Source organism: Perna viridis, chromosome 11 (genome assembly GCF_037379345.1).
Source record: "Perna viridis isolate PV_CMFRI_1.1 ecotype Kerala chromosome 11, ASM3737934v1, whole genome shotgun sequence".
Classification (NCBI taxonomy): domain Eukaryota; kingdom Metazoa; phylum Mollusca; class Bivalvia; order Mytilida; family Mytilidae; genus Perna; species Perna viridis.
The window spans coordinates 12,831,604-12,854,025 of record NC_142455.1 but is presented as its reverse complement, the minus strand read 5'-3'; the positions used below and the strand labels follow the sequence as shown (position 1 = coordinate 12,854,025).

The following is a 22,422-nucleotide window of genomic DNA, read 5'->3' as shown; positions in this document are numbered from 1 at the left end:
CGCTGCTGCAGGCCTATTCCTTGAACACCCGGACCTGCACAAGGAGGGACAATAAAGTTTAATTTTCTATAAAGTGCAAATCTTAATATGGAAAGGACTATTGTCACATAAAGGTATAGTTTTTTTGACAAAAACAAGCGACATTTAAATTGTTCTGTGGGTTTTTCATGAAAATGAACCACCTTACCATAGCAGTGTCTGATGTTTACATGGACTGGCACTTAATACTCAATTTCTTTCATGTCAATGCTTTCTTTGGTACATACGTGTATTTGGGTTATTAGTTACTCCATCTATGGCTTTATGACAGTTTGCTTAGAATATTGAAAAATATGCTTTTGCATCTTATCGACAATATGTGTAACAGTAAATATGTTGCTGCAGCAAAACATTTTTAAAAAATCAATTAAATTTTTATAAGCAATATTCTTAAGCGCCCAAAACACCAAAGAGAGTGGCATAAACAATATTCTAAAGTTTTATTTTTTTAGTATTCACGGTATATAAAACAGATATATTCAAGAAAACTACTAAAGGTAATTATATCCTCTTTTAAGAATTGATAAACACTTTCACACAATATTTTAAAGCATCAACTATTAGGAGTAAGTTTGTCCAATTGTGTAGTATTTTTGCAATAAAATAAATGTTGCTATGCAGTAAGTATGCAAGCAGGGGAATTTAATTTGTTAAGAAATATATGAATCATTTGATGTTTTGGTAGAGTATAAAATCAATGTTGAAAAACATTAATACTTTAATATTTACGAACTATGCCTGGTACAAGTATGTTTTATTTCAAGATAGCCAATATTTTGAATAAAAAAGCCAATTTTCACAGCTATCTTAAGTTTTTTTTATTCAAAATATTGGCTATATATATGGACTTAGTGCAGGCGGTGTTGCCATAGATGTCACAGCGGTACGAGTTCGAGTCCCGCGTAGAGAACAACCAAAAATTGTCTTCCCTGTATCAATTTGATCCGATGGAGCAGTGTAGCGAATAGAGTCGTCACATTCTGAGACGTTATATATATATAAGTTTTGGTATCTTTAATTTGTGTAATTTTACAATTATACAATAGGTAGACACATGTAGTGGAAATTTCATGTGCTCTCTATGTTATACACTCAAAAAACATCTTCATCCAGTTATACATATGGGAAACAGAATTAACTGAATGTATTTATCTCCTTTTTGTAATAATATAATTTAAAATGTCATACTTACCTTCATAAAATATTTTAAAACACCATCTATTTGTAGTAGTTGTATCAATTTTGAATGTATTTGTGCAATAGAAGAAAAGAATAAATGCAGTAATGTATTCTATGAACAAATTGTAAGCAGAAAAGTATCAGAATATTTTCAAACTCTGATAGTGCATGAATTTTGTTTCAATGTATGTTATCAATATTTTGAACAATAATATGCACTCTTTCTTCAATAAAAACAAAGAGTCCAGAAACAAGCATTTTCCTGGTGTCTGGATGATAATTTAAATTAACGTGCGCCCCGCGCAGGTCCGGGTGTTAAAAGAATATGCCTGCAGCAGCGCTAAGGTTGTCGTAAAAGGCGACTAAATAGTGCTCAGAACCCTAGCCGGGGGCTAGTGCGCTCTGCCCACAGAGCAACTGGGATGTGTGCCCCAGGTGGTGGAATGGCGTGTTATATGCTGGGGTTGTCGGACGTTAAATTAACGGAATAGAACTCTTTGAAATTGAACCACAAGGTGCAATACTTCGAGCGAAAGTTGGAATTGATTTTTAAAAATGTAACTAAAGTCGTTTAGGAATTAAGGACAAATAGGGGTAATCTTCGAATCTAGTAATCGCAATAAAAATTCAAAGCTGTATCAAGTTTTAATGGTGTTCTCTTACATACTCTTCCTTTACACATATGCTATAAATTAGCATAACGATAATCTTTTCTGCAGTTAGATCTGTATTTTTGAGAAAACACTACAAGCACCTCCCATTTGAATCAACAAAATCAAACAAAATCTAGAACTTTAATTCTTCCAAAGTTCCAATTTCATGTACATGCTAAATAATTTACATCTCAAAAACTCAGCGCCCCGTGCAGGTCCGGGTGTCAAAAGAATAGGCCTGCAGCAGCGCTAAGCTTGTCGTATAAGGCGACTAAATAGTGCTCAGAAACCTAGCCGGGGGCTAGGCGCTCTGCCCACAGAGCAACTGGGATGTGTGCCCCAGGTGGTGGAATGGGGTACCCCTGGCGTGTTACATGCTGGAGTTGTCAGACTATAATACGGAAAACCTGACCGCAAACCATAGTGGTGCACCGTGTTGGGAAAGATGCCACGTTCCTCGCACGTTAAAGAACCCTGCTGCGGTATTCGATAGGAGTAGGAACCTTTGCGCTCCGCCACAGGAGGCTAAATTGCCCGACCTTACCCATTCCCCCCTTTTTCCAGTGGCAATCAAAATTTGTCGACCCTACTGTCCTTATGTCCCATCCTTTTTTTTTTCATTTCATGTTCATTTTATCATCCATTTCATGTTCATCGTCTGAATATAGCTGAAATATTGCTGCTCGGACGTTAAACCCCAACAAACAAACAAACAAACAAACAAAAACGCAGCAAGCAAGTGACAAATTAAGACTGTTTGTGTGATCGGTAACTGTTTTTAAATCAGAAATTAAAGTAAACTCGTAAGTATTTTCACTTGCATGAATCACCTCTTGTCTGTTTCATTTCATACAGACCGCTTCTTATACTCTTAAACTCATTACAGAAACTTTCAGTTTTAGTGTGAACGGTGACCCCCCCCCCCCCAACACACACACGTAAATAAAATATTACGATAACAAATTTGTGCTTTGGGGTGTGCACGACATTTAGGTTTTTTAGAATCGCTTAAACCTTTTGTTGCCTTTGATTGTACAATGTGTTTGTGTTTTAAGAAAGCCTAAAACCTTGATAACAATGATAAGAAATTGTCAAAATTGATGCAAAACAGTATGGTAGGATTTCTGCTGATTTTTTGGGGTCCTGTGCTTGTCCGGGTGTTAAAAGAATAGGCCTGCAGCAGCGCTAAGCTTGTCGTAAAAGGCGACTAAATAGTGTTCAGTTGCCCAGAGCAACTGGGATGTGTGCCCCAGGTGGTGGAATGGGGTACCCCTGGCGTGTTACATGCTGGGGTTGTCAGGCTATAATACGTAAAACCTGACCGCAAACCATAGTGGTGCACCATGTTGGGAAAGATGCCACGTTCCTCGCACGTTAAAGAACCCTGCTGTGGTTTTCGATAGGAGTAGGAACCTTTGCGCTCCGCCACAGGAGGCTAAATTGCCCGACGTTACCCATCCTCCTTTTTTCCAGTGGCAATCAAAATTTGTCGACCCTATTATCCTTGTGACCCATCCTTTTTTTATTCATTTCATGTTCATTGTCTCAATATAGCTGAAAAATTGCTGCTCGGACGTTAAACCCTAACAAACAAACAAACATCAATTTCATGTTCATCGTCTGAACATAGCTGAAATATTGCTGCTCGGACGTTAAACCCCAACAAACAAAACAAACAAACATGGTTCCCCCGATAAATTTGGAATTAAGCAATTAATTTTCTCACAATAAATACTAATATTACAGAATGAGTAAATAATTTGGTTCGGTATTACATCTAAGTATACATGTATATGTTTTATTTTGTAAATTAAACGGATCTACTTGATAATATCCACTTACTTTTTAAAACATATTTTTGGATGTTTGTCAATTTTAATTGCGGTTGTAACATGAGGAAATGAAAAGAGATAATAATCATTTATATCTACTTCCTTATATGAATTGCTACTTGATATTTAACAAGTACTTGTGACTAATTTGAATAAAAAAATCGATTTTATTGAGCATAATTCCTTCTGTTTAAATTGATTGTACTAATCTTACGATAAATTTGATATCACATGATGTGCTATACTATCTCTGAATTAAATTGTTTATCGAACACTAAAAAGGAAATAAACACTTGTAACGTAGACATGTCCTTGTGTTTTTATTTTTATTTATTTTTTTCGTGTCTTTATTTATAAACCTTTCACTAGCGTACAACAACAAAATCACGTCAAAGTGGTGAGTTCTAATAACTTGTTTCTTATAATGTATACACTATATTCAAATAAGGAGAGTGCTGCATGTACTATTTTTGAATTGTAAAGTAAAATCACAATAACATCTTATTATGTATATTCTTGCAATAATTTATATATTGTAGATTGGTTGTTTGTCACAGTTCAATAAGCTCGATTAGGAAGCATCTTTTCAATATTTAAAAAAAGGTCTATTCGATGTGGTCTGCTTACTTCACACAGCGTATGAAAGGACGTTTTCAGTTGTATTTTGAATTTTAAACCTTTCATGATCTTATAAAATGAGGACATTTGCAAATAAAATTACTACATGAAGATAACATGGCTTGTACAACATCTACATTTGTCAACGGTTTTGAAGATGATGTACAACTAGTTTTGGCCAGTTGAAATATATATATATATATAAAGATTTTCATGAAAAAAGAACAAAATCAATGCATTAGTTTAAAAAAAAACTTTTAATACGTATACATACAGTACGTGTATGAGGAAAACTTCCAATTCTTTTAAACTCAAAAAAAAAGGGGTTGAGGACCGCTATGAAAAAAAAATCAATATATTTTAGTATTATCAACATATTTGTAAAATTGGTTCGAAATGTTTCTTTGGAGAATGTCCCAAGCATGTTCTATTAGATTCAGATCGGGTGACTTTGTTAGCCAGTCCATCCGGTCGATGGTTTCCTGTTGGAGGTACTGATTAACAATTCTGGCACGATGTGGCCTTGCGTTATAGTCCATCAGCACGAAATCATCGCCTATATCACTTGCGTACGGTCTAACAATAGGATCCAATATCTCATCCCTATATCGCATGCCCATCAACGAACCATGCTGTGCGGTCAAAAGTGAGCAAACAGCAAGCCTTCTGGCACGTAGACCTGATGTATGGAGCCTATTCCTTGATGTTTGTTCAGAAATCCGGACTCCGATAGCATTTCGGACGTTCCTGTTTAACGCCTTTGCAGAAGACATTCTGTTTCGTTTTGCAAGCAGAACGTCATGACGAGCACTTGTAGACTTCGGACGGCCACTCTTTGGTCTACGTTTAATACTCTTGGTCTGCTGAAATCGTAACCACAGTCGTCCAATCACGGAATGACGAACATTAAAGTTTGTTGGGGTTTAACGTCCGAGCAGCAATATTTCAGCTATATCCAGACGATGAACATGAAATTGTTGATAATATGAACATGAAATAATTATGAAATGAAAAAGGAATGGGACACAAGGACAATGGGGTCGACAAATTTTGATTGCCACTGAAAATAGGGAGAGGTGGGTAGGGTCGGGCAATTTAGCTTCCTGTGGCGGAGCGCAAAGGTTCCTACTCCTATCGAATACCACAGCAGGGTTCTTTAACGTGCGAGGAACGTGGCATCTTTCCCAACACGGTGCACCACTATGGTTTGCGGTCAGGTTTTCCATATTGTAGCCTGACAACCCCAGCATGTAACACGCCAGGGGTACCCCATTCCACCACCTGGGGCACACATCCCAGTTGCTCTGTGGGCAGAGCTCCCTAGCCCCTGGCTAGGGGTCTGAGCACTATTAAGTCGCCTTTTACGTCAAGCTTAGCGCTGCTGCAGGCCTATTCTTTTAACACCCGGACCTGCACGGGGCCGAACATTAAAGTGTGCACCGACTTGACGCTGTGACAAACCAGATTGCAACAGTCCAACAACTCGAGATGCTTCCTCTGTGGCTAAATGCCGGTGCAAGGGTTTAATGTGTTATGTAAAGTTATTAAGTGTGTTCACAAATAAAAGATTTACCATGGAGTCAAGCATTAACGTTTGTTTTGGAATGTTGAGAGTTCTTTGATTACAGTCAAAACCTAGGAAATCCACACAAATTCATTGCTGTTACCGTTATACCCAACGAATGTAAACAAACAATAGGTGCACTCGATGGATTAAATAGAAATGTTTGGAGAGTCATTTTATCAATAATATGTTCAACAAATATTTTGCATAATTATGAAACACGAAAAAAACTTACTTTATTTACAATTCATGCACTACATGAAATATTCCCTTATAGACCAGGAGACCTGAAGAAGGATTCCCCATTTTTACACCTCTCATACCAAGGAAATGTGTGAGTAAAATAATACTCCCTTCATATATTTTGATAACAGCTTTCCTAGCTGCAATTGATCACAGGATAATAGAGGGACATACTTTCGGGAAGTAGTAGCTTGCAGGCACCTTATCTGACCAGCACAAAGAAATATATAAAAATCAATCTGCATCCCACCTTAAATGCATTTCCCTATCATTATATTTATTGAAAATTTGATATAAACCATATCCTCCGGAACGGTTTTGTTATGCAGTGACCTTACCGTTCCAGTAGGTTTTCCTTGTTACAATATCCTTATTAGAAGTTTACACCACAAACTATATCGTCATCTAAAATGTTCGAAATTAAAATACTTGTATATTCGAAGAAACCTAACCTTTGTCTATAACTAGCATCATGAAAATATGATTAAGTTGAGACGCTGCTAAATGACGTTGCCGTTAAGGTTATCTCCCTATGACCTTTGTTCATTTCTACAAAATGTTCGAGTTCCAGACAACGACAAACGTTTGTTTTCTCTCAACAGGCCTTCCGAACGTCAAAATTCTCACATTTATTTTTTTTTATTTTAGATAATGCAGAGACCAATAAATACCAATTGCAGATATAGAACATGAACAAATGGGAACTGAACGAGGTAAACATTTATCTTTTGTGTTCAATCTGGGCTATTCAATTTTTAGTTTTTTTTTTAAATTTTTGAATACATGTATCCTAAATAAAGAGAGATCACGTTTTTAATAAGTACGGCCCCGTGCAGGTCCGGGTGTTAAAAGAATAGGCCTGCAGCAGCGCTAAGCTTGTCGTTTGTTTGTTGGGGTTTAACGTCCGAGCAGCAATACTTCAGCTATATTCAGACAATGAACATGAAATGGATGATGATAGCCTGACAACCCCAGCATGTAACACACCAGGGGTACCCCATTCCACCACCTGGGGCACACATCCCAGTTGCTCTGTGGGCAGAGCGCCTAGCCCCCGGCTAGGTTTCTGAGCACTATTAAGTCGCCTTATACGACAAGCTTAGCGCTGCTGCAGGCCTATTCTTTTGACACCCGGACCTGCACGAGGCCTAAGCTTGTCGTAAAAGGCGACTAAATAGTGCTCAGAACTCTAGCCGGGGCTAGGGCGCTCTGCCCACAGAGCAACTGGGATGTGTACCCCTGGCGTGTTACATGCTGGGGTCGTCAGGCTATAATACGGAAAACCTGACCGCAAACCATAGTGGTGCACCGTGTTGGGAAATATGCCACGTTCCTCGCACGTTAAAGAACCCTACTGTGGTATTCTCCCGGAGTAGGAACCATAGGGCTGCGCCACAGGAGGCTAAATTGCCTGACCCTACCCACCTCACCCTATTTCCAGTGGCAATCAAAATTTGTCGACCCCATTGTCCTTGTGTCCCATTCCTTTTTCATTTCATCATTTCATGTTCATTTTATCATCATTTTCATGTTCATCGTCAGAATATAGCTGCAATATTGCTGCTCGGACGTTAAACCCCAACAAACAAACATTAATAAGTATGAAATTAAAAAACAATATAGGCAATAGAAGATATAGAAAACTGACGTAATTACAAAAATAAATCAAGTTGGATACTTTTATTTAATAAAGCAAAAGGAAAAAAAACTTAATACAATGTTTTTCAATATCTCATTACTACTATTATTGGTTTCGCTTCAATCTGAAAACATGGAAGTAAATGGTATTGATGGTCATCTGGAGGTTAAGAATTATGTAAAAAAGAATATAGGAAATGATTTCTAATTATTCAATAAACAGGCAGTCTCTACGACAACCAGGCAAACCTTTTAGAAGAGTTTTTTTGCAGTTACATATAAACTTTAGTGCAATTTGTTTATAAATGCTAATATATTTCCGGCAGGTTCTTGTTTTCTGTCTGCGTTCGTGCTTGTCTTTTTTAAGATTAAATGCATAAAGATAATTACTGAAGAAGCGAAAATAATATAAACCTAATAAAATCATAATCACAGCCCTACCACAAAACAATTTGACGAGCGCCTTATAGTAATTAGTCTGTCTTTGTGCAAATATGTCTTTTCAATTTATGTCGATGTATTTGTTGTCTATAATGGAAGGTTTTTGAAATGGTGACACCTGAACTCTAATTTATTCGAAAAACTTCTAATCTTGACACTTTTTAAGTCCCATTGTTTCAGTTAAGAAATCGAGTTCTTAAGATAAGCATAAATAAAAATATACTGTTTATTAATGACAAAAAAGGCAACAACAGTTTCTTTTAAAGACCGGATAGTCATTTAACTTGATCTACACTTCATGTATCATGTTTAAGAAAATAAGATTGTTGATCATGGATCAGCCATTAAGTCAACATATCAAATTAACAGGACAGGACTTCTACTATTTAAGGACATTGCGATCTTACATGTACATGTAAAGGGGGTGAAATCAATGAGATACCTGAATAAGTCATTGTTGCATGTTAAGTATAATTTGTTCTCGCGTGTTTTAATATAATTTTTAGGTACATTCTTAATTGATCTTTCCACCTTACATTTTTCATCGTTTTCCTTTTGACATAGAATATTTAAAGTAATTGAATAAAATTGTATTTTTGTTAACTGTTTGACCCTTCAGACCTTAGTTAATTACAACTCTTGGAAGTAGGCGTGCGTCTCCATAGAAAATGTTTCATTATGTACTTACTGGGACATGCTGAAACTAAATCCTTGCGGCGGAATTTGAAATTTTTTCTTATGTGATCATGGAATTGATAGAATATAATAGAAACCCACTATGTATTAAAAATAAAGAGGTATAGGAACTCAAACATAACCGGAAAATTGAAAAGAGTTTAATACAGTTGTAGTAGACAAAGGTAATTTAAAGCTGCATTAGTTGTCATTTTCGTAAATATTTGTTTCTGTTGAAATATACCTTAACTTTAATTTACTTCTACTAAATTGTTCTTTTCCTGTATAACTTCATTTGATATCCACAAATAAAATGCATTTAATACATGAAATATGTATCTATATATTTATTGCCTTGCAAGACAATAAAAATCGACCTAGATAAATCCGTATGCATGCGTCTTCTTGTGACCTTAATCCCAGCATGTGCTGTAAAGGTCGCCTCTTTAATAACAAATCTGATTTCAAAGCGCGAAGGTGGTTATTCAACGGTAAGGAAGACCGACGGACTCGAGCAGTTCGAATATAACGCAAGGATCCTTTTGAAATTTACCTATTGTGACATAATGTGACTCAAATATGGTCATTATTTATTTGAAAACTAATCAAGAAGTAGATGAAATGAAATGAAAACAAGACACGTGCTGACCAGTGTATTCCTTATTGTTATTTTTTTACAAAGGTTAAGGTATTTTTGACCCAGGTGAATGTCCTGTCGGCGATCTTCGGAAGTAATGGCGAAAATAATTAGATCAGAGCTATCGATCATCTCTGATTTAAAAATAAAAACGTTGTTTTCACAATAGTCTGTAGGTATTATCAACATTTATTGCTTTAATTGCATTACTACTAACTTATTTCATTGAATGAGCAAAATTCAGTAGAATCAAAACTGAACAAATTTGGCAGCTAATGCAGCTTTAAGCGGTTGGTCATTTCACAACACGTGAACGGATGCCAGAACATCTCGATGACATCCTTGTGTAGGAAACATGTAGTTCAGGAGGAAGACAATGGGTAACAGACACTTCTGTTGAAATCAGTGATATGTTTGTATCATATTCAAAATCACCAAAGCCTATCAAGCTTTCATTTGACACAGGATGAAATCAATCCAAGTTACGTTGATGCCTACATGAGATTGATGTAAAAATTCTGAAAACAGACGTTGGATTGATTTGTAAAAGTTGTGTCCCGTACCCTAGGTCTACCTCCTTAAACTGAAATTAATGTTGTTTTTTACAGTTACTATTGATAACAGCCGAAATTGGCGATTTAAAGCAAGTGAGAGATTTGATTCACAAAGGAGCAGACGTTAATCACGAAGACTTTGTTTATGTTAGTATGTTTTTTTAAGAAAATATACTGTTAAGTTCTGAGTATACTGGTAAGGCTATTAGTTCTTAGTTATCATAGCTTAATCGCGGCAATATAAATTCATATTTATAGATGATGCATATTTTAAAATCTGTTAAAACTTCAGTGCAACGTTGAAATTGTTTTTTTTGGTTTTTTTTGTTTTTGTTTTATCGTTTCTTCCTATATTATGTTTCCAAAAAGACTAATTGTTAATTTCGTTATTATGCAAATTGACCGAGCAATGTATTCCTTTTTAATGGTACTGGCAAAGAAAATAGCATTCTTTGGCATATTTCAAAGTTAACACTGAGAGAAAAGGAATTTCGAAAGCCTATAGGCTGGGAATAGGGAAATAGATCGGATACACTGTTTAGATACGAACAAAACACACAAATGAAACTTAGAAAAATGAACAACCGGGATCCCACAAACAAATGGGACATAATTTTAGTTACAGGATAAATTAAATGTCCTCTTTTCCCTGTAAAATGCAACCGCCTTGTTTTTCCAGTGTAAAAAAGCAAGAACAATACCATTTCTGGTAAGATTCATTCAACAAGAAATTGTTCATAGGCAAAAATACTTCAACCGAATACTTTACTAAAATATGTTTACATATTGTGTTGTTAAAGCTATCAATAAATGACCAGAGAGTCTAAATACGTGGTTGTAGTTAAATGTTTCTTATATTACGGAAATTTTAGCATCCAATTTAACCTACATCTGAATGAATTGTGAGGCGTTAGAAACAAAATAAATCGTATGCGTAAATACTGATATACTTATCAAACTCTGTTCAATCAATATTTTAAACTTTTCTCCATTCAAGAAAGAGACACCTCTACACAAGGCTGTTATAAATGGTCACGAACCTGTTGCATCATATCTTCTCAGGCATGGCTCGACCGTCGATGCCAGGAATAGACGGGTAACGTTATTTAGTACCGATACAAACAGTGTAATATGATATCATGATATTAAAATTATTTTATTTTTTAGGCCAACAGGATACCAAAATAGGGGGGAACTTCCTTCCAACCATGGCGGTGATTTTTTTATGGGGGGGGATTATATGCAGTGTAATGGATTAAGAAAACCGTTGACTTTAACGATGCGTCTATTTTATTACTAATCTAACATCTTCGAAGACTGATAATGTTTATGAAATGTGTTATACTTTGTCTATATGTCATTTGTAGGATGGCCCGGTCAAGTTCATACTGTATAGATAGATTGATATTTTTACTTGCAAGTGCAGTTTGCACTATATAAACGTTACATCACATTCATTACAGTAAATGTATTATTGTTTATTTAACCAACCATTATTTAGAGGTTTATGATGCATTTTATTGCAGTTTTAAGAGTTTTCTAACTTTTGTATATAAAGATTTCTGGTGACCCATTGAGATGTTGTTTTTTTGTAATGACAATTCAAAACTGTCTAATTTTTATGTTTTAAGGTCCAATCTTATTCTGTGTTTTCTGTGTATAACATTTCGCATTTATTTCATTAGTATCTTGTTATTTATAAATTTCATGTTCAAGGAAATAATTATTTTACTAAGAAACATTGTTTTTCATTTATATACACTAGGGGGTGTAACCACGCTTTTTACCTTTCGAATAGTCATTTTTCATATTTACGGAATGCAAGCCATTTTCAAAGTTTTTTCAAGGGGCATAATCCACTAACACACGACAACTTGGTAGGCCTTTTCATTAAGGACAGTATACATTTTCTTTACCAAGGACGATGATTGTGATTTACCGTCTATGTACTTGATTCCTAAACTTCACAAGAATCCATACAAACATCGTTTCATAGCTGGATCTGCAAAATGTACCACCTAACCTCTTTCAAAACTTTTAACTTCTATACTCACAACTGTCAAAGAGGGACTACAGTCCTACCGCAACACTTGTTACTCCCGTAGTGGTATTAATTCAATTCGAAAATTCGAAAGATCTTTTGGAAACAATCAGTTCAAGACTATTATCTGAATATAATAGCATTAAAGCCTATGATTTTTCAACACTGTATACTTCTATTTATCCATACTCAGTTAAAATCCCGACTTAAAAAACAAATACATCGTTGTTTTTCCAAAAAAGATGGTACACCTAGATACAAATATATAGTTCTTGGTAGAGATTCCTCATACTTTGTAAGAAATAATTCCAAATCATCTTGCCCCGTTCAGGTCCGGGTGTTAAAAGAATAGGCCTGCAGCAGCGCTAAGCTTGTCGTAAAAGGCGACTAAATAGTGCTCAGAACCCTAGCCGGGGGCTAGGGCGCTCTGCCCACAGAACAACTGGGATGTGTGCCCCTGGTGTGTTACATGCTGGGATGTCAGGCTATAATACGAAAAACCTGACCGCCAACCATAGTGGTGCACCGTGTTGGGAAAGATGCCACGTTCCTCGCACGTTAAAGAACCCTACGGTGGCATTCTCCCAGAGTAGGAACCATAGGGCTCCGCCACAGGAGGCTAAATTGCCCAACCCTACCCAACTCTCCCCATTTCTAGTGGCAATCAAAATTTGTCGACCCTATTGTCCTTGTGTCCCATCCCTTTTTCATTTCTTCATCGTTTCATGTTCATTTTATCATCAATTTCATGTTCATCGTCTGAATATAGCTGAAATATTGCTGCTCGGACGTTAAACCCCAACAAACAAACAAACAAGCACCTGGTCCATCCTCCCAGTTTTAAATGGAGTCCGAGTTGCTCATTTGCTTTTGTTACTTTGTATGTATGATTTTAGTTACTTTATTTTTTGTTGTGTATGTCTCTTTTCCATAACTATTGACACTTCGGTAAGTAGCTACATTGTAAATGTTTTTAATTACTCAAAAGGAACCAAGTATTTACCACAGCTGCATCAAGTCAAATATTTGAATTTGAAGTCTGTCGGAATTGAAAGTTACTTCCTTTTATCAAAATGTAAGAAAAACGTCAAAATCCTGCTTAATTGATCCAGTGATTGGCAAACTAAGTTTCTCAATGATGAGAATGCTAGCATCATTTGTTTGGAGATGAATATCCATTTATAAGTCAAACATAGCAAACTATCTGCCGAGAAACACGAATTTGACTTCTGTTGGTTTTTTTTTACGTTACCGGAAATAAGCTTTACGTCATGACGCCGTAATGCTGCACGAGTGATCAACTGGTAAAATGGAGAACAATCATCGTTAGAACTAATCATTCGTTTGACTACCTCCGAAGTATATCTCTTCTACCCATTATCCGTTAACGCGAGACCAACCTCCCGGTTCACCTTCTTTCGTCCAAACTTCTAGAAGTCATACTTCAAATTGTCATTATTAAGAATATTAGAGTCCTTTTCAATATAGATTGAAAGTTCTTATAAAAAAAGAGTCACATAAGTGATATCGCGACTGCAACAAAACCTAACAGAAGTACCATCAATCCCGATCATGTCTATTTAGTCCCTGACTCATACATTATAGTCTCAAAGAGCTTATAACCTTGTCGAATTTTGGGATCATTGAGAAAGTTAAAAAATTGAAGCACATATACTTTTGCTGGGGTTGTCAGGATATAATACGGAAAACCTGACCGCAAATCATAGTGGTGCACCGTGTTGGGAAAGATGCCACGTTCCTCGCACGTTAAAGAACCCTACTGTGGTATTCTCCCGGAGTAGGAACCATAGGGCTCGCCCAACAGGAGGCTAAATTGCCCGACCCTACCCACCTCTCCCTATTTCCAGTGGCAATCAAAATTTGTCGACCCCTTTGTCCTTGTGTCCCACCCTATTTTCACTTCATCATCATTTCATGTTCATTTTATCATCAATTTCATGTTCATCGACTGAATATAGCTGAAATATTGCTGCTCGGACGTTAAACCCCAACCAACAACATGCAATACTTACATTTGTGTTAATTTTGTATATCTTTTCTGCATAAAATATGCTCCGACAAAACAGTGTAGTGATTATAATTGTCAATTGAGACGTATGTATGTATTTAGTTGGTGTGACAAGTATTTTTATTTGATCTTCTACCCTACATAAAGGCACGTAAATAGGCCGCCCTGTACTATGTATTCAGTTACAACTCTATATTAAACCTATGAGGAGGAATAATTTAACCAGTGAAAGCTATATTTCATAACAAAATCATAGGTTGTGAAGTTACTCAAATTAAACGTTAATAAGGAATAATTAATAAGTAAACAATAGCCACATTTAAAAGGTAAACTGGAACTACATACAAATGAAATTATGAAAAACGTAGAATATTTGAATATGGGCCAAAATTTTCGGCTTTACGGCCTTCGTCAGGGGCAAAACATATTCAAAAGAAAACTGACAACTGACCTTTAAAGGTGGCTATTGTTCACTTATCCATTATTCTCATTGTTCATATTGCCTAGCTGGCTGATTGTCTAGGGCACAGGACTTAGTGCTGGCGTTCAAAAGGCAGCAAAATACAACTGGGGCATTTGAATTTTTTACTCCTTATATAAGAGGAAGAGGTCAAATATTTATCAGGATCTATACCTAGGATAAGTTTCTTCAATGTTAAAAATGTCTTACATGTCAATATTTGTAATACCTTCATGTATTTTTACGACGGTCTTCTATCATTTTGTTTTGTCTATTACTGCACACTTTCACCAGTTACAGAAAGACACAAAATGCTATGTCGTCATTTCAAAGCTTCGTATCCATTCAAAACAGTATATTAATTTTATGGTTCTCAATTTTTATCTCAATCATTTAGCTATTTCTCGAAATGTAAAGTTACGAAAAAAATAACATAGTGTACAACAACGCACTTTCCATATCTTTGTACTTAGCAATTTGATGAGGTTTTTTGCGTTGCTCATTGGTTTCAAAAGAGTCCTTTTGCCAAAATATCACCAGAAGTTCAATATTCATATTCGTACCAATATCATAGTCATGTGATGTATTTTTATTTCAGGGAAAGACAGCTCTACATTATGCAGCAATAAATGGGAAGGAATTAATTGTTTTCGTTTTACTGACAAATAGGGCGTTGGTCAATGCTGCAGATTCGTCTGTAAGTGATATTTATCAAGATATTTGAGTGTTAGTTAGCGATTGCAACCAGTTGAGTTATATACATTCATTTATACACCAATACAAATGTAGCAATCGTGCAATTTTATTATAAAAAAGCAACGAACTGCAATTTTCAGTCTTTAACCCCTCGTGATAGTAATAAGTCGATGCGGTGTTATTTATTCTGATATTATTTTTTTCCCATTTTTCTATAAGGTCTTTTGTGATATTTTTCAGGGACAAACACCGCTTCATCTAGCAGCTATGGGAGGATATCGATCGATCATCACCTCTTTATTAAACTATGGGGCTAAGTTTGATGAAGAAGATTCAGGGGTAAGTGACAAACTGGAACTTTTAAACTCGTTAGTTATCAAATAAAAAAAAATCTGTTGGATCGATGAATGAATTATGTATTTAAACATAATTATACAGTTTATTTATACCAAACATTGATGCTCAATCAAAGTTCTCCATGTTTTATCAGAAAAGATGTACAATGTTTTTTGTTTGTTGGGGTTTAACGTCCAAGCAGCAATATTTCAGCTATATTCAGACGATGAATATGAAATCGATGATGAAATGAACATGAAATGACAAAAAAAAAGGATGGGTCACAAGGATAATAGGGTCGACAATTTTTTATTGCCACTGGAAAAGGGGGATGGGTAAGGTCGGGCAATTTAGCCTGTAGTGGCGGAGCGCAAAGGTTCCTACTCCTATCGAATACCACAGCAGGGTTCTTTAACGTGCGAGGAACGTGGCATCTTTCCCAACACGGTGCACCACTATGGTTTGCGGTCAGGTTTTCCGTATTATAGCCTGACAACCCCAGCATGTAACACGCCAGGGGTACCCCATTCCACCGCCTGGGGCACACATCCCAGTTGCTCTGTGGGCAGAGCGCCTAGCCCCCGGCTAGGTTTCTGAGCACTATTTAACCGCCTTATACAAGCTTAGCGCTGCTGCAGGCCTATTCTTTTAACACCCGGACCTGCACGGGGCGAAAAGATGTACAAAATTTTAATTATGATTTGCTTGATTGAATACAAAGCAGATAAATTAAACTTCAGGATCGAACAACAATATATAATACAAACAAAAAAACAATCAAACAAAACAAAATAAATAAATAAGTAAACAAACACAGAAATTTAAGAACTTGACTGGATAAAGACAATGTATTGATGGTAGAATGGAACATCATAAAATATTATATTTAATTAACAACTTATAAAAAACAGCTATTGAACTAAACACTATACATTTTAAAAAGTGAACATATGTTTTAGTGTCTACTTCTTTGACATTTTTGTTGGAGGTAGGTTTTTATAATTTATCAGTTTTCAAATAAAAAATTTAGTATGAATTTCATGAATATTCCTGAGCTAGTGTTCGTGTAAATACTAAGTTTGTTCATTAAAATATGAACAAAATTAGACAGTTAGGACATTAGGACATTTTAGATATAATGTAGTTGTTTCAAGGTTAAAAAGTTCTTTGAATCAAGAACATTATATTTTGGTTAGAAATTCCTGCCGAAACTGTGTTGTCCCATCGATGGACGTTCGTGATTCCTAATGGTTTACTTTTTTCTAAGACTACAATTATTCTTCTTTTCGCAGAAATTAGCAAACTGAACATAAAATGATTTTGATCAAGTAAGTTTGTTTTTTATCTTAACATCATTTGCAGTTAGAAATATTTATAAAACAAAAAAATTTCCCATGACCTGCATACATTTCCTTCTATCTTTATCATTTTTCATGACAGGGCAACACACCTTTATCATTGGCGGCAAAGAGATTCAAAGAGGTAAGCATATACAACAATATATTGCATCCATGCATTTTGAAATAAAACAGGTAATAAATAATTGAGACATTTTCTAGACAATTTTATATTTACAATTTCCGCCCTTTTCTGCCTAATATGTAAATAGTCATTTTTTCCCCTTTCATCACTATTGATCTGAGCACAATATGACAAAAGACAAGTATTGTCCTGAACTCTAAGTGATAAATTCAGTTTTTAAAACTGAGTGTTATTAAGATGATTGTTCATCTTCTAAATACAGGTTGTGAGTACATTTCAATGAACTACTAAACAACTACATTGATATAGAACAGCATTGTTTACGCTATTTAGTACATGTATACGATTTATTGATAAATGAATGAGTAATCAAGGGAACCAATATTCTAGCGATAATCAAAAGACAAGGGACAAATACCAGATATGGGGAAACAGACGCACACAACTAAGAACATAAAATAACGAAAATAATACATACAAAGTAACAAAAGAAAATGAGCAACTCCGACTTCACTAATGTACATGTTCTTGTTTTTCATTCAAAGACACAATTACATTCGGCTGCTAGATTAGAAATTAAGGCTGCTATTTCACGGTGCATCCAGAATGGCGACTCTGTCAATACGCCAAATTCTGAAGTACGTAGACTTAAATCATGATATAATCATTGTCGTAATTAGAAAAATATCCGTAACAATAGATTACTAAATCAATTGTCCAAAAATGAATGTCCACGACTCATATGTTAATATGATTTGTTGAAGATGTTCCAAGTTACAAGAAAATCAGTTCGAACAAATGTACCCTTATTATACCACAGCGGGAGGGTAAATAGTGATAGGGGTGTCCGTCCATCTGTCCTTCCTTCAGCCCGTACTTCATTCCTTCTTTATATTACAAAGGATGACCCATTTTTACCTGTTACCCCTCCTTTGCCACGGTATGGATTTGAATGAAACTTTCACAGAATCTTTTTAAACACATTCCTGTTGTGCACCTCTTTTTTTTTATTTTAATCCAAATCAATTTGGACCTTGTTATTTGTGAATTTTGGGATATAGGGGACCCAGGTCTTATCCGTTACTTCTTTCATACCACTGATTGGAATTGAGTGATCTGTTCACAGAATCTTTATCACATATTTTCATTGTGAACGCTAATTTTAGAATTTGATCCGAATGATCTTTGATTTTCACAGATAATATGGACCTTATAATTTGTGAGTATTTGAAGATGCAGGGATCCATTTTCTATCAGTTACTATATCACTGAATGGAAGGAAATAAAACTTTCACAGAGCCTTTATCACGTGTGCATCTTAATCAATTTGAATGTCAAAATGTTCTTATTATCAAATTTAGGAATGGTAGTACCAAGGTAGTGAGCAATGCGCACAGTGTTTCTAGTTTCAATTTAGTCTGTCAATAAGTCAATGTAAAGTAAATATTCGAAAACCATTTATATAGATCAGTAACCTAAAGTATATATGATTAAACAATTAGTAAGTATGTTTAAGAAACTTAGAATTTGGATATGGTAGCAAATCAACATCATGTGTTCTGATTCCAGGGATCAACACCTCTACATCATGCAGCCCGTAATGGTCAAGAATCTATAGCTTCCGCTTTACTGTCCAATGGGGCGTTGGTCAATACAGCAGATTTAGATGTGAATAAGATTTAATTTTAGTGTCTGATCAATACAAAGTTTAAATGCAAAAACGGAATAAATTTAACCAAAGAATGCACTTGTATGTATCACGGGATTTCTAGCCATTGGTTACATTTAACATTTTTAAAATCATATTTGTTGACGAATTTGTAAGATGGGTCGAATTGCAGTGGATGAACACATTAAGTTACTTTTACAGTGTAATAGAAAGATAATCAATTTTCTCAATATACAGGCGATTTGATTTTCTCTTAAGCATTGATGAATGCTATTGTAACCATCCCAATTTACATAAGGAGAGCTCCAGTGATGTATACCAACTACGTAAATTTCAGATCGATTTTATCTTTTTAGCGATGCAGAAAAAATGTACTTAAATCATATATAATGCTTTGTTTTATAAAACCTTTTGTTAAACATACTTTGGAGCACTCAGTTAAATACGGTTATCCTGCATACACCGCCTGGCAACATAGCATACTACAAAATCATATAGTTAATATAGTATGTATTAACTGTAGTTTGTATACATATTCACGTCACATTTCTTTTGTTTTACCTATAAATTTCATCTGAATATATTTTTTTTTCTAATTTAAAGCTTTCTGACTCGACCAAACCATCCGGTCACGTCCCATCGTGCGGATCTTACAAATCGGCCATACTGAAATTTTATAACTATAGTAGTTTCTTTGAGGAAAGCTAAATTTCTTGCCGAAAGACTTCGTTTTGTACTTATATATCTATTTAAGAACTATGTGACTGATGCCGATCAAGCGGAAAATATTACTACATCTGTTATTTTAGACCAGCCCCGTGCGGGTGCGGGTGTCTAATGGATAAGCCCGCAGCAGCTGTAAGCTTGCCGTATACGGCGATTAAATTGAGCTCAGAACCCTGGTCAGGGGACTAGGGCACTCTGCCCAAAGGTTGTGAGCCCCAGGTGTTCGAAAAGAGTAACCCTGGCATGCTACATGCTGGGTCGTCAGGCCGTAATATATAAATCTGACCGCTAACCATAGTGGTGCAACCTGTTGGAAAGATGCCACGTTCCGATGCATGTTAAAGAACCCTGCTGTGGCATTCGATAGCATGGGAACCTTGGCGCTCCGCTGCAACAGGCTAACTTGAACTACCCTTTCCAACTCTCCATATATCCAGTGGCAATTAAAATTCGTTGACCTTATTATCCTAATGTCCTATCCCGTTTTTTTCATTTCATCATCATTTCATGTTAATTGTATCATCCATTTTATGTTCACCCCGTGCAGGTCCGGGTGTTAAAAGAATAGGCCTGCAGCAGCGCTAAGCTTGTCGTAAAAGGCGACTAAATAGTGCTCAGAAACCTAGCCGGGGGCTAGGCGCTCTGCCCACAGAGCAACTGGGATGTGTGCCCCAGGTGGTGGAATGGGGTACCCCTGGCGTGTTACATGCTGGGGTTGTCAGGCTATAATATGGAAAACCTGACCGCAAACCATAGTGGTGCACCGTGTTGGGAAAGATGCCACGTTCCTCGCACGTTAAAGAACCCTGCTGTGGTATTCGATAGGAGTAGGAACCTTTGCGCTCCGCAAAAGGAGGCTAAATTGCCCGACTTTACCCATCCACCCTTTTTCCAGTGGCAATCAAAATTTGTCGACCCTATTATCCTTGTGACCCATCCTTTTTTTTTTCATTTCATGTTCATTTTATCATCCATTTCATGCTCATTGTCTGAATATAGCTGAAATATTGCTGCTCGGACGTTAAACCCCAACAAACAAACAAACATTTTATGTTCATTGCCTGTTTATAGCTGTTGCTTGTGCGTTAAACACCAACCAATCAATCAATATTTTAGACATAAAGTCAAATTTATTGCCATTAAAAGGTCTTAATGAAACCCTTTTGCAATCTTATGTAATAACTTGATTTGAAGAAACTTTATGTCCCTAAGTCCGGGCTATAAAAATTTTCATAGGGCCCAAGTTGGCCAAATACTTTCTTTCAAGTTAAAACATGACTTATTACAAGACACGCAAGTCTTCATTGAAGTCTAGTTGTGTTACCACTCCTTAATGGAGTTTTTTTCCCTGAAAGGTAATAAAAATTACTTGATTCTAACTTATTACTTGAAAATCGTAACTGGAGATATATATTTTTTGTATTTTCTATGAAGGATCTTTTAAAACGAAATGGCAGTTCTTAATTTCATTTATCGAAAAATGTAATTAATGAATACAGAGGTTGCACTAGAAAATGAATTGTTTGATTTTTGTCTTCGTTTATAAAATAGATTTGGGAAATAATTGTAAATTACCTTTTAATGACCAAATTAAATGACAGTGCCATATTTTGTGATATATTCGTTAACTACATCCAGCCAAAAAAAAAAAAAGAATAACGAGAAGTTACAGAATCTACGTATCAAAATGACGTCATAAAGTATGACTTATGCAGTTTTCAGTAATTTCATAGAGGTATTTTGGTGATTTTTCGACAACTTAATATTTAGCGCCCCGTGCAAAACAATAGACCAGCAGCATTGCTACACTTATAGTGAAAGGTAACTATATAGTGCTCACAACCCTAGCCGGAGGCAAGGAGCGCTCTGACCACAGAGAAACTGGGTTGTGCGCCCCAGGTGGTGGAACGGAGTAACCCTGGCTACATGCTGGGGTCGTCAGGCTATAATACGTAAAACCTGACCGCAAACCAGAGTAGTGCACCCAGTTGGGAAAAGAGACCTGATATGGCATCCGATAGGAATAGGAACCTTTGCAATTGCCCGATCCTACCCTTCTCTCCCAATTTCCAGTGGCAATTAAAACTCGTCGCCCCATTTTCCTTAGCTTGTACCAAGTTCCATCTTTTATTTAATCATTATTTCATGTTCACTTTTTTATCACCCATTACATGTTCATCGCCCGGATATAGATGAAATATTGTTGCTTGGATGTTCTGAGCATTATTTACTCACCTTTTACCACAAGCTTAGCGCTCCTGCGGGCCTATTATTTGACAACCGGATCCGCACAGAATTAACAAAATCTAAACCGTTTGGCAGAAGTGCTCTGTCAGTATGTTAAAAATTATACACCTTTAATCATATCATGCATGTCAACTAGCTTTTGTGTCCTCTTCAAGACCTTAATTTTGATACCATTATTACAGAAAATATATCCGCATTTGGTGTCTAATAATTAAGTTCTTTTCTGTCTTAGAATCAGGCAAAATGTATAAGATGTGGCACATGAAGGAAAGGCGAGATTTTGTTTGCAATATCCGACCTAGTATTTATACCTCATAACCTCAAGATATAACCCTCAAAGTGTTTGTTAAGTTTGCCTTTTTAAGATATTGATAGATCAAATTTAGTAAAAATACACTACGGCAAAATGGCTTTTCCATACTTCTTCCCCCCAAAAAAATCAGTAAACAAATACCAATGCCAAAGATGCTTCTAGATAAATTTGAATAGGTTTTCAGTAGTTTATAGATGTAATTAGTATTTTTGTGGCCTGATTTTCATACAGAATGGTACTTGAGTATTCAATATCTTAGTTTATTCATATATTAATATTACAAAATTCATTAAAAATATTAGCCATGTATACTTGTCTTGCGATAATTCTAGGGCGATACTCCATCACAC

The 22,422-nt window shown here is 35.9% G+C and overlaps 1 protein-coding gene across 4 annotated transcripts; it reads left to right on the top strand.

Annotated features, from left to right (window-relative positions):
* The first annotated feature begins 4,015 nt into the window (after nt 1-4,015).
* On the top strand, nt 4,016-22,285 carry LOC148603033 (uncharacterized). 4 transcript variants are annotated; one of them, XM_088551648.1, is made up of 11 exons: nt 4,072-4,100; nt 4,243-4,340; nt 6,163-6,219; nt 6,777-6,841; nt 10,128-10,220; nt 11,071-11,169; nt 15,202-15,300; nt 15,540-15,638; nt 17,076-17,117; nt 17,663-17,755; nt 18,687-22,285. In XM_088551648.1, exons 4-11 carry the CDS (start codon nt 6,818-6,820, stop codon nt 18,798-18,800), a joined length of 663 nt encoding a protein of 220 aa, XP_088407774.1. In that variant the 5' UTR covers nt 4,072-4,100; nt 4,243-4,340; nt 6,163-6,219; nt 6,777-6,817; the 3' UTR covers nt 18,801-22,285. The 4 variants fall into 4 exon arrangements, with proteins under 4 accessions (XP_088407775.1, XP_088407773.1, XP_088407777.1 ...); XM_088551647.1 differs by lacking the exon at nt 4,243-4,340 and having other exon boundaries at nt 4,021-4,100; XM_088551649.1 differs by lacking the exons at nt 4,243-4,340; nt 6,163-6,219 and having other exon boundaries at nt 4,016-4,100.
* Nucleotides 22,286-22,422: the final 137 nt, after the last annotated feature.

Coding starts and splice junctions, on each gene's coding strand:
- LOC148603033 (XM_088551649.1), top strand. CDS start 6,818: ATGAACAAATGGGAACTGAACGAG. Junction 6,842..10,127: donor ACAAATGGGAACTGAACGAG/GTAAACATTTAT, acceptor TGTTTTTTACAG/TTACTATTGATAACAGCCGA. Junction 11,170..15,201: donor TCGATGCCAGGAATAGACGG/GTAACGTTATTT, acceptor TTTTTATTTCAG/GGAAAGACAGCTCTACATTA.